The sequence below is a fragment of the Physeter macrocephalus genome, chromosome 1, assembly GCF_002837175.3.
Source record: "Physeter macrocephalus isolate SW-GA chromosome 1, ASM283717v5, whole genome shotgun sequence".
NCBI classification, from domain to species: domain Eukaryota; kingdom Metazoa; phylum Chordata; class Mammalia; order Artiodactyla; family Physeteridae; genus Physeter; species Physeter macrocephalus.
This window is the reverse complement of record NC_041214.2, coordinates 48,272,890-48,286,471: the sequence shown is the minus strand read 5'-3', so window position 1 is coordinate 48,286,471 and position 13,582 is coordinate 48,272,890. Positions and strand designations below refer to the sequence as shown.

At 44.3% G+C, this 13,582-nt stretch overlaps 1 protein-coding gene across 3 annotated transcripts in view; it reads right to left on the bottom strand.

The window, feature by feature from the left end:
• Positions 1–13,582, bottom strand: part of RARB (retinoic acid receptor beta) — a 188,676-nt gene that overhangs the window by 147,182 nt on the left and 27,912 nt on the right. For all 3 annotated transcript variants that reach the window (XM_028490331.2, XM_007114403.2, XM_028490329.2), the window contains exon 2: positions 8,974–9,122. Coding sequence is in view for 1 of the 3 variants with exons in the window: in XM_007114403.2 (XP_007114465.1) it covers positions 8,974–9,122 (149 nt within the window). In the remaining 2 variants the exon portion in view is untranslated. The remainder of the gene's footprint in view (positions 1–8,973; positions 9,123–13,582) is intronic.

The following is a 13,582-nucleotide window of genomic DNA, read 5'->3' as shown; positions in this document are numbered from 1 at the left end:
TGACTCAGCCACAAAAAAGAACAAAATAATGCCATTTGCAGTGACATGGATGGACCTAGAGATTGTCATACTGAGTGAAGTCAGTCAGACAGAGAAAGACAAATATCATATGATATCGATTATATGTGGAACCTAAAAAAAATGGTACAAGTGAACTTATTTACAAAACAGAAGCAGAGAGGCTTCCCTGGTGGCGCAGTGGTTAAGAATCTACCTGCCAATGCAGGGGACACCGGTTCGAGCCCTGGTCTGGGAAGATCCCACATGCCGCGGAGCAACTAAGCCCGCGAGCCACAACTACTGAGCCTGTGCATCTGGAGCCTGTGCTCCTCAACGGGAGAGGCCGCGACAGTGAGAGGCCCGCGCACTGTGATGAAGAGGGGCCCCCTCTCGCCGCAACTAGAGAAAGCCCTCGCGCAGAAACGGAGACCCAACACAGCCAAAAATAAATAAATAAGTAAATAAATAAATTTATTTAAAACCCCAAAAAAACAAAACAGAAACAGTCAGAGATGTAGAAAACAAACTTATGGTCACCAAGGAGCAAGGGAGGGGAGGGGTAAATTGGGAGATTGGGACTGACATATACACACTACTATGTATAAAATAGACAACTAACAAGGACCTACTGTATAGCACAGGGAACCCTACTCAGTATTCTGTAATGGCCTCTATGGGGAAAGAATTTAAAAAAGAGCAGATATGTGTATATGTATAACTGATGCACTTTGCTGTACAGCAGAAACTAACACAACATTGTAAATCAACTATACTCCAATAAAAATTAATTTAAAAATAAGTTAGGGCTTCCCTAGTGGCGCAGTGGTTGAGAGTCCGCCTGCCGATGCAGGGGACACGGGTTCGTGCCCCGGTCCGGGAAGATCCCACATGCCGCAGAGCGGCTGGGCCCGTGAGCCATGGCCACCAAGCCTGCGCGTCCGGAGCCTGTGCTCCGCAACGGGAGAGGCCACAGCAGTGAGAGGCCCGTGTACCGCAAAAAAAAAAAAAAAAAAAAAAAGTTAATTACAGCTGGGTTAAGTGCTACAAAGGAGAACAAGAGAACACGTGAAAGAGAAGGACCTAATGAGGGTGCCAAAGAAGGCTGCTCTGAGGAAACATAGCAGTGAGTCCTTCTGAGCATCCTTCATGCCCGCTGATCCCCTGATGCCTACACAGGGCTATGCAAAACCAACCTTAAGAGAAGGGATAAGTTTCCACATTTCCATGCAATTCTTCACGGACTATCCCAAGTTCCCTTGTTTTCAGATTAGTCTTTAATTTTTTCCTGGAACCCTCCTCTCCTCTGCCTCATCTGGAAAATGCTCACACATCCATAAAACCACCTCTTCTGTAAAGCCTTCCCTGGAAGTGTCAGAGGGATGCGAGTCTCCTTCTCTGCACCCGTCAAGCCCTGCAACTTCAAGTGTCACAGCACATGGCACATGCACTGTTTTCTCCTTGCCCGTACTTACACTCACTGAATGAGAGGATTCTCATTCAGTAAATATCTACTATGTACCTATTATTTAACAGGCACTGTTCTATGTACTTTCTAAACATTGGGACACAACACTGGGAACAAAATACATAAAAACTTTTAATATCTGTACCTAGAGCCTGTCTCATTGAAGGTGTTTAGGAAATGTCTGATCAATGAGAGAATAAATTAGTTCTCCATTGTTGGCCAGTTTTATAAAGGAGGACAGTTCTTTGGGCCTATGAGTGGACCTACTCTTTTTGGTTCAAGGACTGAAATAATGAACTAGATGGCAGGCTTCATAATTCAGCTTTAGCTACTACAGCATGCAGACATTGTCCTGTTTTTGTTATTGTCTTTAGTGTATTATATTGTTCTTGGGATTGGATCTTGCAGCAAACCCCTAAGCAGAAGCAACTGTGAAGGGCGGGCAGAGCCCAGAATGGTCTCCAAACAGAGCATAATGTTCATGTTTATGGATGCTGATTAAAAACAAAAAAACAATGTCATCTTAAATGGCCTCGGTCAAATAAAATCACCAAGCACGTTTATAGTATTTAATAGGGGTTCTAAAATTAAGTGCAGACATCCATCTTCCTGATTGCAAAACTCTTTGTACTGAGCATACTACTTGCTGTCTGCCAGGAAAAAAACCCCAAACCAGCCCAGCGGCCGAACGCTGTCCTGGAGATGAGAGCCTCCTTCTTCAGAGGCAAGGAAAACAAAGGCAGATAAGAAAATGGATGAAATGAGCCCTGAGGGACTGAGGGGGCTGGTGGAGTTTACACTCTTCAAGGCTGCTTTAAATAGCAGGCTACCAGCGTGACCACGGTCAAGCATCCCGCTGTGCCTCATGGGCTCCCCACGTGGGCTGGGCGCTGGCTCAGAGATGGGAAGTTTCCACCCACCAAGGGCAAAGCGGAGAGAACAAGGACTCAGCACCATTTGGGAGTGTGCCCATGGGTGGAGCCCATGTGTTAACTGTCCCTCCTTGGGGAAGACTGCCTTGCAAGCTCTTCCTTCTTTTACTTATTGATGTAAGATGTCATTTCTTTTATGAAATGATCAAGACAATAGGGTTGTTTCTCTTCTGAAGTATGCTCCCACCTGTTTTTGTTTTTCATCTGTTGCCCCATGAAACCCCCAAACGGGAACACAACAAACCACTGCTTCTTACCCACTGTTTCCGCGTGGCTGAAGCAGTGAGGAATTTTCCAAACAGACTAGGATTGAAATCCAGCTGTGTGACCTTGGCCAAGTTCCTTAACCTCTCTGAACCTCAGTTTTCTCATGTTTAAAATGGTGGTCATAAAGCCTAACCCCCTGGAGGGCTGTTGTGAGAATTAAATGAAATATGAGTATAAAATGTCCCCATGCCTGGTACAGAGAAGGTATCCAACAAGAGCAGTTTTTTCCTCCCCCCCACTCACCCCAGACTTGTAAACATCAGGGACTCCCACGCCACACAAGCTATTCCTTACAAGAAATCAGTGCATTTACTGGGTTCACTGTTGTAGTGTTTGCATTTGGCGTAGGACGGGGTTCAAACTTGTGGATTTGTTTTAGTTTCACAGATTTGTTGAAGCCCAGAGAAGTTAATGGACACAACAAAGAAGGGAAGAAACAGCTCTAGAATCCAAGTTCAGTTTCTGACCTAAAATACTCCATTACACAGCCGGCTTCTTCGCAGCCATGAGCTCTCTCCTGCCTCCCTATCAAATCAGGTCCCCCTCCGTTATTCTTTACCAGACCATCCTATTCATTTTCTTCCAACCCTAAATTGTTTGCCTGTCTTCTGCCCTTGTTCCAGAAGGAACCTGTCTGTCACATCCACTGCTGTATTTCTGGTGCCCAGCACTGTGGCCCTGGAATACAGTTGTTGGAAGAGAATTCTGCACAAAACCAGGGCATAATACAAGAAGGTATGTCATCAAATGTCGGCTCTGGCATCCTCACCCTTTTGCAGGGTGACTCTGCCACTTTTCCCCATAAGAGGTGGTGTTCCTTCTCTACCCACTGAATCCAGGCTTAACCACGCTGGGCCAATGGGACATTAGCAAATGTGATGTAACCAGAGGTTTGCACACTGGTGCCTGTCCTGTCTTACTGATGGGAACCTGCCCACCACCACATGAACAAATGCAGGCTAGGTTCACAGGCTAGGAGCAGCAACATGGGGAGAGGGTCCAGTCATCCTGTCAGGGCCCTGGTCATGCGTGTGAGGCCATCCTAGGCCCACCTGGCCCCAGCCAAGCCAGCCCGGACAAGAAGCTCTGCGCAGAATTGTAACAAACGGTAAGTGTCATTTGTTTTAAGCCAACAAGCATTAGAGCTTTTTGTTAGGCAGGAAAAGCTAACTGATATGGAAGATCATAAAATACATCCCACAAACCTCTCCAAAATAAGGTGCCAGGTGTTTCTGGAAGTAGCTCACTTATAAGGAAATTGCTAATTTCTGGCTTTGGACGGTAGGAGGTGGGAGCTGAGCAGGAATGAGAGGTGGAGGAACAACTGATAGGGAGAGTGGTCCTGAAGCTGTTGCCATGGAGCCCGGGCAGGCAGGGATGGGGAGCAGCCGTCCTAGGCCCACAGTCCACCAGAAATATCTGCTGCCACCTTTGGCATGAATGCTTTGGGCCATCAGCTTCTGAGTTTTAGAAACTAAAAACAGGACATATCACCATGTACTTTTGCAGAGGTCAGGAAACTAGGCCCAAGGGCCAAACATGGTCCACTGCTTGTTTTTATAAATAAAGTTTAATTGGAACATAGCCATGCCTATTCATTTACATATTGTCTATGGCTCCTTTCATGCAGCAATGGCAGAGTTGAGTAGCTGTAACAGAAACCATATGGCCTTTGAAGCCTAAACTATTTACCGTCTGGCTCTTTACAGAATCAATTTGTAACAACTCCTGTACTAGGTAATCAGGGGAGGTTCCACGCAATGGCCGGGTCTTGACCTGAGGCTTGAAGGAAAGAGGCAGTGTTGATTTGGGCACAAAGGAATAGGGAATTGCTGAAAGAACATTACAAGAAGGAATACTGAGATTATAACCAATGTTACATGACTGTGTGCAAAAGTAATTATAATAAGTTCATGACAGTACAAACAATAACTAAGCAGATATACCACTTACTATGTGCCAAGTATATGCTCTATAGTAACTCATTTTATCCTCACAACAATATTAGATGGTAGGTGGTATTATTATCTCCATTTTTCCAATTGAGAAAAGAGAGCGACACAGAGAATGAAAGATGCTTGCCCAAGGTCACAAAACTAGCAAGTAGCCTAGCTAGGATTCAAATCCTGATATTCTCACTCTGGATTCCACACTCTTTGAAAGCTACAAAAATGGAAATGTAAATAGGATAAAGGCCAAAACTGTGCATAAATTCTAGCTATGAGCAATGAGACTGTCTCTTAAAGACACCTGAAAATCAGCTTTATTACTTTATATCATTAAACCTTCTTAGCTAACTACACCACGTGTTCATTTTATGTACCCTTTGTCCCCTATAAAAATTTGCCATTTGTCCTGTTTAGCTGGAAATCCCCTAACAGGACATCACTATGGTACAGCTAGTGGTTACGATGCCATGGTGATGCTGTGTCAACACAGCAGCCACTGGCCATTCCCAGAGGTAGCCCACAACCCATTCATTAAATTCTGAGGTTGATACTGCCGCTTGGTCCCTAGGGAGACAGAACGTTCTCTTTCCCAAACAATAGTCAATACGGTCATTCTGGTCATGACAGGCGGAAGCTACTGTGGATACTCCTTTTTAAAGATGTAAATTGGGTTCTGTTTGGGAATCCTACTTTACAGCAGGGGCTCCCAGCCCAGAGAAGTGATCTTTGATCTCCAGCCAAAGGATGGGCCAGACCTTATAGGTCAACTGGGGGCCCATGGTGTATCCGCCGGTAGCCCAAAATGGTATCATGCCTGGGACCCATTATAAACAACCAAACTAAAGATAGGCAGAATTCCTGAAGAGAAGTTGTTTCTTGATTCATTACCTCATAATCATAGGGAGAGAGTTCTAACAGATAGTCTTCAATAATACTAACTCTTGAGCTTACATTATTATACCTCTTTTAGAGGGCATCTTGGCAATTTGTTTAAGCCTTAAAAGTGTACAGAGCCACTGACTTAGAAATTCCACTTCTACTAATTTATCCTAAGTAAATTATCAGAGATAAACATAAAGGCTATTTATTAAAGCATTATTTATAGTAGAGAAACATTGAGAACACCTCAATTGTACAACAGGGAATTCATGAAATATATTATGATATAACCATAAACCACAACATTAATGGCATAGCCATAAAAACTATGCAGTTGTTTAAATTTTGGTCATGAAAGATTATTAAATTTAAAAAGAAAGTTAAAACCACTATATACAACATAAAATTCTATCCTTGTAAAAAACCACCAAAAATAACAATATGCATATACTAATAGAAAAACAGGTTTAACAGGGGTTTTTGTCCCAGGCTAGAACTATGGTTATTTTAATGTTCTATTTTTTACACAATAAATTCTGCATTGTGTTGGTAATTTTTAAAATGATAACAAAAGTTATATTTAATTTTTTTAAAAGGTATGTATTTTTTTCCTTTGGCTATCACATTATACTTTGCTTTCTCATGTTTTTCAGTTCTATGAATTTTGTCACGTTTTCCCAGCAAGCCAAAATGCAGACCAGTCTTTCTCAACAACCAGGGGGAAAGGCAGTCCACATTTTCAGAGACCCACCCATAGTTCAAAAACCCTTTAGTCGGACAACTGGTTGGCAAGCTCATCTGACTTTATTGGGCTTATAGTTCTTTATTAAAAAGGTACACCCCTGGGGCTTCCCTGGTGGCACAGTGGTTGAGGGTCCGCCTGCCGATGCAGGGGACGCGGGCTCGTGCCCCGGTCCGGGAGGATCCCACATGCCGCGGAGCGGCTGGGCCCTTGAGCCATGGCCGCTGAGCCTGCGCGTCCGGAGAGAGGCCCGCGTACCGCAAAAAAAAAAAAAAAAGGTACACCCCAATAGGACTCTGAACAGCTTTACCAAGTTCATCAAAGTTGCTTGTGCTGCTCCGGGTTTTGTTTTTGTTGGGGTTTTTCCTAAAAAGAGACAGAATCCCAAATTAAAACGAGAGGTCAGGGAATTAGCTGACTAAGAGGTGATTAAAACAGTTTGTACTTTACAGAGTGTGAAACCGCTTAATATGGAGGTAGGGCTTGGGATCTGGCACGAGAAGACACGCTGGATAATTTCTTTTCCCAGGACATAACAGGAGCAGGTAAACTGAGTTATAACGTCCCTCATTAAGGTTTCTGGTCATGAGATGACAAAGTTTTTTGAAATAAAGGAGTGTCTTTTCATTTAACTTCCAAATGAGCACTAGAAAATGATTTATTTATAGATTGCACAACAAATGGACGGAGTGAACTGGGATTCTGCTGAAACCTTCCCAGATCTCAGGATAAATTTAAGTAGGTTCAGCGAGGGGTTACCAATAATAAAGCAGTAATTAGATGCACAGATGCTTTGCTTTTTATCCAGCTGCCAACTGGTTGCTGTGTTCTCTTCCTTGACCACCATATCTGAGGCTACTGGAAGAAGGGGCATTCCTTTCAAACCAACACAACCCCAGAGGAAGAGATATTCCTAAGGCTGTAATGAACTCCAAACCGGCCTCACCCTGTAAACAAATGCATGTTTATTCAAATGGTTCAAAAAGGAAGGAAACCTCACATAATTTCTTTGAGGGGCTGACACTCAGACGTTTCTTCAAGCTGTATCTTTCAGCACCCAGGATGTGCCAGGCTGTGTGTGAGGTGCAGCTAGAGTCCCGGGTCCCAGGTCCTGGTTCACTCTGTGTTCCCAGGCCATCAGACGCGCTGGGCGGGAGACCGAATGCAAAAACGGCCCCAGCTGTCCTCCCCCTCTATTCCCGCCTCTTATCTTGTGACTTAGCAGCTCCTCCTGCTAAGAAGTTGAGTTTATGTTCTTACCTGTTGAGTACGGACTGGCCTTCTGACCTGCTCTGGAATGTGTCAGAAGCACGACTGTGTCCCTTCCGAGCCTCCGGAGGAGTAGCCCGACTCTCTCTTTTAGAACCCTGCCTGAAAATAACTGGGGCCAGCCCTACGGGATGAGAGGTCCCCCACCAACCGGCAGCACCCTCGGAAGCAGAGCCCACCAGCTAACCTGCGGCGGACCTGGTCCGTGTGGAGCACGGCTAGGACCACACGAAACCCCCAGAGGAACCTGGCCGAGAGCACCGGCCCATGAGTCGTAAGCCAAATTAACAGTTGTGGTTTCAACAATAAAGACCTCCTGTACAGCACAGGGAACTCTGCTCAATATGATGTAACCACCTAAATGGGAAAAGAATCTGAGAAAGAATAGATGTGTGTATACGTATAACTGAACCACTTTGCTGCACACCTGAAACGAACACGACGCTGTGAATCAACTGTACTCCGATATAAAATAAAAAGTTAAAAATAAATAAATAAAAAGGCTGTGGTTTCAAGCCATTCCTTTTTGAGCATGGTTTGTCACAGACTAGCTCCTGACCCATGCATGCAGTCTGCTCAGCTAAATACAAAATGCCTTGGAGCATCTGGGGGCGGGGAAGGGGGCTGTAATGCTCCAACACGTCTGCAGTGACCAATGCATCATGCAGTTTTGATACATAAACAGCACACCTGAAAGAAAAAAAAAAAACAAAAACAAACACAGCACACCTGAACTGCCATCGGTGGGAACAGAGAGAAGCCGTGTTATCTAGGGAAGGGCTGGCTCAAGAGAGCCACAGATCCTTTGAAAGACTGTCTGTGGATGAGTTGGATTCGCCTGTGAAGTCATTCTTTGTTTCTTTTCTCTCTTTAAAAAAAATAAGAGGCTCTTTCACTTAATTAAGCCTGTTGGACTCGATTATGATTGTCTAGTTTGATTCAAAGCAGCCACATAGACTCTCTGACACATGTTCAGCCTCCATGACTCTGTAGGCTGGAATTTAAAATCCAGCTCCCCTGAATTTATGACGCACACACACACACACAGTAGCAAGTCCCCACAGGCTGAAAATCAAACTGTAATTCAAAGGCCACAGGGCTGAGGAAACAGCCAGAAGATAAATCCCCATTTCAACCTTGGATTCTCTGCAAGTTGATTCAGGGGATTGTCAGTCATATTTAAAAATGAAATAAAACTACAAAGACACCAGACGGCATGTTCTAAAGAGAAATAGGGGATGCTTTTCAGGACGCCTTCAAAAGGCTCTTGCGACCTGAAAAGAACTGTTACGGGTTATTTTAAGGGCCCTAGAACATTTGGCTCCCATCAGACATTTCCAGAAGTTTCTGAATTAACTAATGAGCTCTAAGGAAGAAATGAAACCATCACACACAACCCAGAGCACCACACCGACTGGAGGTGACGTGACAAGATATCAAAGCAGCCCAGCCCTGGAGCTGGGCACTCACCTTACACCCCTCGCAGGCGCTGACTCCATAGTGGTACCCCGATGACTTGTCCTGGCAGACGAAGCAGGGCTTGTACACTCGAGGGGGAGGAAGTGGAGACGGAGGGCTCGGGACCAGTTCCTCGGAGCTGGTGCTCTGTGTTTCAATCGCTACGGTGGAGATGAGAAGGGGGAGAAAAAAAGAGAAAGCGTATTTCAGTTCATTGCTTTTTCACCAGTGAGTTCATAGGCCTCTGCCCCCAGCTCAGCAATAACACAGCAAGGAGAGGCCCACAAAAAGAGCTGCCAGTGTAGGCACTGCAGGGCGATCCTGACTCTAACGTGGTATTGACAGTTTACAAAGCAATCCCGTATGCCTCTCTCATTTGCAGAGCACCGTGGCACTGTGAGGGAGATGATGTTATCACCATTTTACCCTCAAGAGAAACAGAAACTCAAGGAGTGCAGTGACTTGTCCAGGACCAACTGGGCAGTGGTAAAGCCAAGACACAAAGTCAGATGTTCACTGCACACCCAGGGCTCTTGCGACTCTTGTTCCCCCTAGCTTCCAGTTCAGTTAGAGTCTCTGAAATGACCTGCTTGACCCTGTCTCTCACTTAACCAAAAGGAACGTTCCTTAGGACAAAGGAAGAAAATGCCCAAAGCAGACATTCAACAAGGACACGGAAAGGGCTGTCAGCACGGGGCCAGAGCTGAGCTTCACTGACAGCAGTGGAGGCGAGACCTTTGCTACTCAGGGTCCTCCTTGGACCGGGAGCGTCAGCACCACGTCAGAGCTTATTAGAAAACGCGGTATCAGCCCCCAGCTCAAGTCCAAGGAGCCAGATCTACATCTTAACCAAACCCCCAGGTGACTGAACGTACAGTTAATGTTTGAAAAGCATTGCATTACATTAATGATGGCACAGCCTGATGTTGCTTTTCATTCTAGGCTTACAAATACGCGATCCCCCATCTCATTATTTAACCACCCCCAATCCATGAGGAATAGGAATTTATAGAACTTAAGATTCAGGTATGCTCCCATCCCTACTCTCCAGATTTATGCTCAGTGTCAAAGCAAGACCTGGCCCTGTTCCTATTACAGGCAAAACTGCTCATAAAGGATGAGGAAGTGGGGAAGGGAGGGGCTGAAAGTGGTCAAATAATGTTCCAGAATCTTCCAACCTCCAGTCACTTTACAATACACAGTATATTTCCCAGAGTATAAAATTTCCAGTTGTTCCACTGTTCACCATCTCCCAGATTAGCTACTCTACCCACTGGATTGTCCGATAGCCAAACTTTCAGCAAGTCAGCTCTGCCCCCTACACATACTGTTAATCCATCCGTGTCTGAGATCTTGCTGCCAGGCCAGCCCAGCGACCCGGCAGCACCTCTCACCTCAGTTACTGCAGAAGCTTCTGCACTGGTCTCCTGGTGCCCGCCCTTCCGGCCTAGGGTCCCCCCTGCACACGCACAGTCGGGTGCCTGCTCCCAAGTTAAAATCGCTCTGTCTCCCTTACCTGCCGAGAGCCCTCACACGCTCCAACCGTCACCAATGAGAGCAAAGTCAGTCTCCTTGCTGTGCCCCACAAGGCTCTTCACGATATGGGCCTTCGGTAACATCACTGAATCTTATGACTCTCCTCATTTATTGACTTCTAAACGCTTGGTTTCTGTTCCATCTCTTGAACAGGTCAAGCTCTCGTACCAACTTACGGGGATTGAGCTGACCATTCTCCCTACCTGGAAATTCTCAGACCTTCACACGTCTAGTCCCTTTTCTCTCTTAGATCTTAGAGCAAATGTCACCTCCTTACGGGTGACTTTTCTAAATAAAAGGCCCCTTCCCACTTGTGGTCACTATCTCTCATTTTATTTTCTATAATACCCTATCTAGTGCCTAACTTTAGAAAGTCTGTTTGTGTACAATTTTATATTCTACCTGTGCTACTCCCCACCAAGTATGGGTCTTGTGAAACCAAGGAACTCAGATGAATTGTTTACAACTCTGTTGCAGGCCTAGAAGAGGCGCTGGCACATAGTAGGTGGAGAATCAATAAATATTTGTTGAATTAATACATGAGCTTTTCCCCTTTTCCTTATTTGTCTTCATTCCAAGCCCTAAGTGCCCTTCTAAGTTGTTAAATGGTAAAATTAGAAACCAAGTAGCTTTCACATACTCATTGGCTTCCTTTAAAATTAATTAATTATCCCTTTGAAATAGTATCAACTATAATAATAGTATTGTCATAATTCAGAAGAATCTTGGAATGAATTCATTAGAGTTGGGCAGGTCTAGTAGATAAATCTAGTACTGTCTTTACTGGGTAGCTCAGCACAATTGTGGCAAGGGCTGTACAGGAAGGTGGGCATCGAAGATGTCGCGAGAGCTCATCAGATCAGCTAACAAGCTACAAAAGCAAAAGCATGCCTCCCCCTAAACCAATCAGCTTCACTGAAAGCAAATGAGTCATAATGGCATCGACAAGAAAGCAGTACAAAATCATACATCGCTCTTTGTTAAAAATCTAAGAAAACAATATAAAATAAGCTACAAGGATACAACACGGGGAGTAGAGCCAATATTTTATAATAACTATAAATGGAGTATAACCTTTAAAAATTGTAAAGCACTATATTGTCGCCTGTAACTTATATAACATTGTATATCAACTATATTGCAATAAAAAAATCTAAGATGCTGCTACTGCTGTTGTTACTATTGTTATTACTGGGTGTCACTGATCCTGAGTCACCACAGATTATAAAATGCATGTTATTCTATGTACCATTAAGAAAGACAAAAAAGTACTGCCAATTAAATTATGACCCATCAATGCTTGTGAGACACAGTCTGATTTCAGAGATGTTAAAAAATTAAATGCTTCTGGAGCCCTGAAAAAAAAAAAAAAAAAAAAACCTAAGAGAACACACACAGAATTACTCACAATCCTTTCATTCAGACAAAATTACTGTTATCTTGGCATCTACCCTTCAAAACATTTTACTATGCATATAAATGTTTTTGGTCGGTTTGTTTACCTTAAAAAGTGGAATTATACTGTAGATTCTGTTTGGGACTTTGTTTAACTTACTGTGTCATGAGTTTGTTTCCTTGTCAATAAATATTTTTCCCGCAAAACATTCCATTATGGTGAATATCTTTGTAGCTAATCTCAGCACATCTCTGACTATTTCCTTAGGCTAATTTCTTAGAAGTGGAATTATTAGTTCAAAAATTATGGCTATTTAAGAATACGTTGTGAGTTCTAGAAAGGCTGTGTCAATTTACGATCCTAATATCAGCATAAGTGAGTCCTCCCCTAAACGCCTCCCAGAACTTTCTGATTGGTTTTGTGTGCCTCTACTTCCCCCCTAGGGACCGAGGTGTGTTGTCACCACAAGGAGCAATCCCGCATCGTGTGCAATGTGGGGAGAGTGTATTTTCATGTTCTACTGGCTCGTGTAGAACAGCTAACCTGGCTTGTCCAGGAAGGTTGTAAATAGAATTCTATTAGGTCTGGATTCAGCTGTCAGAGCTATGCCCTGAATTTCAAACGTGGGTGGTAATTTCCTTAAATATGCAGCTTCAAATCCATGTACTGAGGGGGTCCACCATCTCCCCCTCCCAAAGAGAGGAAACTGAACTGCAGGCAATCTAATCCCCAAGAAACTCAGGCAAAGCACATGCAAGCAGGGAGACCTCAGAATCGAAAGCCTTTTTCAATAGATGAGAGTCACTTATAACCAAGGAGTGAATCAGAAAACTTTCCCTCAACAGGTGTATGGATGAAAATGTTCTATTTGGAAGCAATCAATAGCAAGGGCTCTGGACTTTTATTAAGGCTGTGGTTATTTCACTAGTAGTGCTTTCCCCGTATTTGTACAATGGATGTTGGTGTGTGCAATCTTTTTGTTTTTCCATAAACTTATTTATTTATTTTGGCTGCGTTGGGTCTTCATTGCTGCATGCGGGCTTTCTCTAGTTGCGGGGAGCAGGGGTTACTCTTCGTTACGGTGCACGGGCTTCTCATTGCGGTGGCTTCTCTTGTTGCGGAGCACGGGCTCTAGGTGCGTGGCCTTCAGTAGTTGTGGCACACGGGCTCAGTAGTTGTGGCTCGCGGGCTCTAGAGCGCAGGCTCAGTAGTCATGGCGCACGGGCTTATTTGCTCCATGGCATGTGGGATCTTCCCGGACCAGGGCTCGGATCCGTGTCCCCTGCATTGGCAGGCAGATTCTTAACCACTGCGCCACCAGGGAAGCCCGGTGTGTTCAAACATTTAATTCCCTGACTATAACATATCAAGTGTGTGTTACATGCTATGGACAGTACATGGTATACCCTTAGCCTTGTCAAGTTTGGCCTAATAGAGAGTAAACCAACAATTAGAATACAATACACTGGTTCTCAAACTTGGTTGTATGTTAGAACTACCTAGGGAGCTTTTACACATCCTAATGCTTAGATTGTATCTTAGACCTATTATGGCAGAATGCCTGGGAGGGGGAGCCAGGCATCAGTGTTTTTAAAAAAGTATTCCCAGGTGAATCCAAATTGCAGCAGTTTGGGAAACACGGATATGATATGATATGACAGAGAGGGCTATAAGCCTTATTCAGCTCAG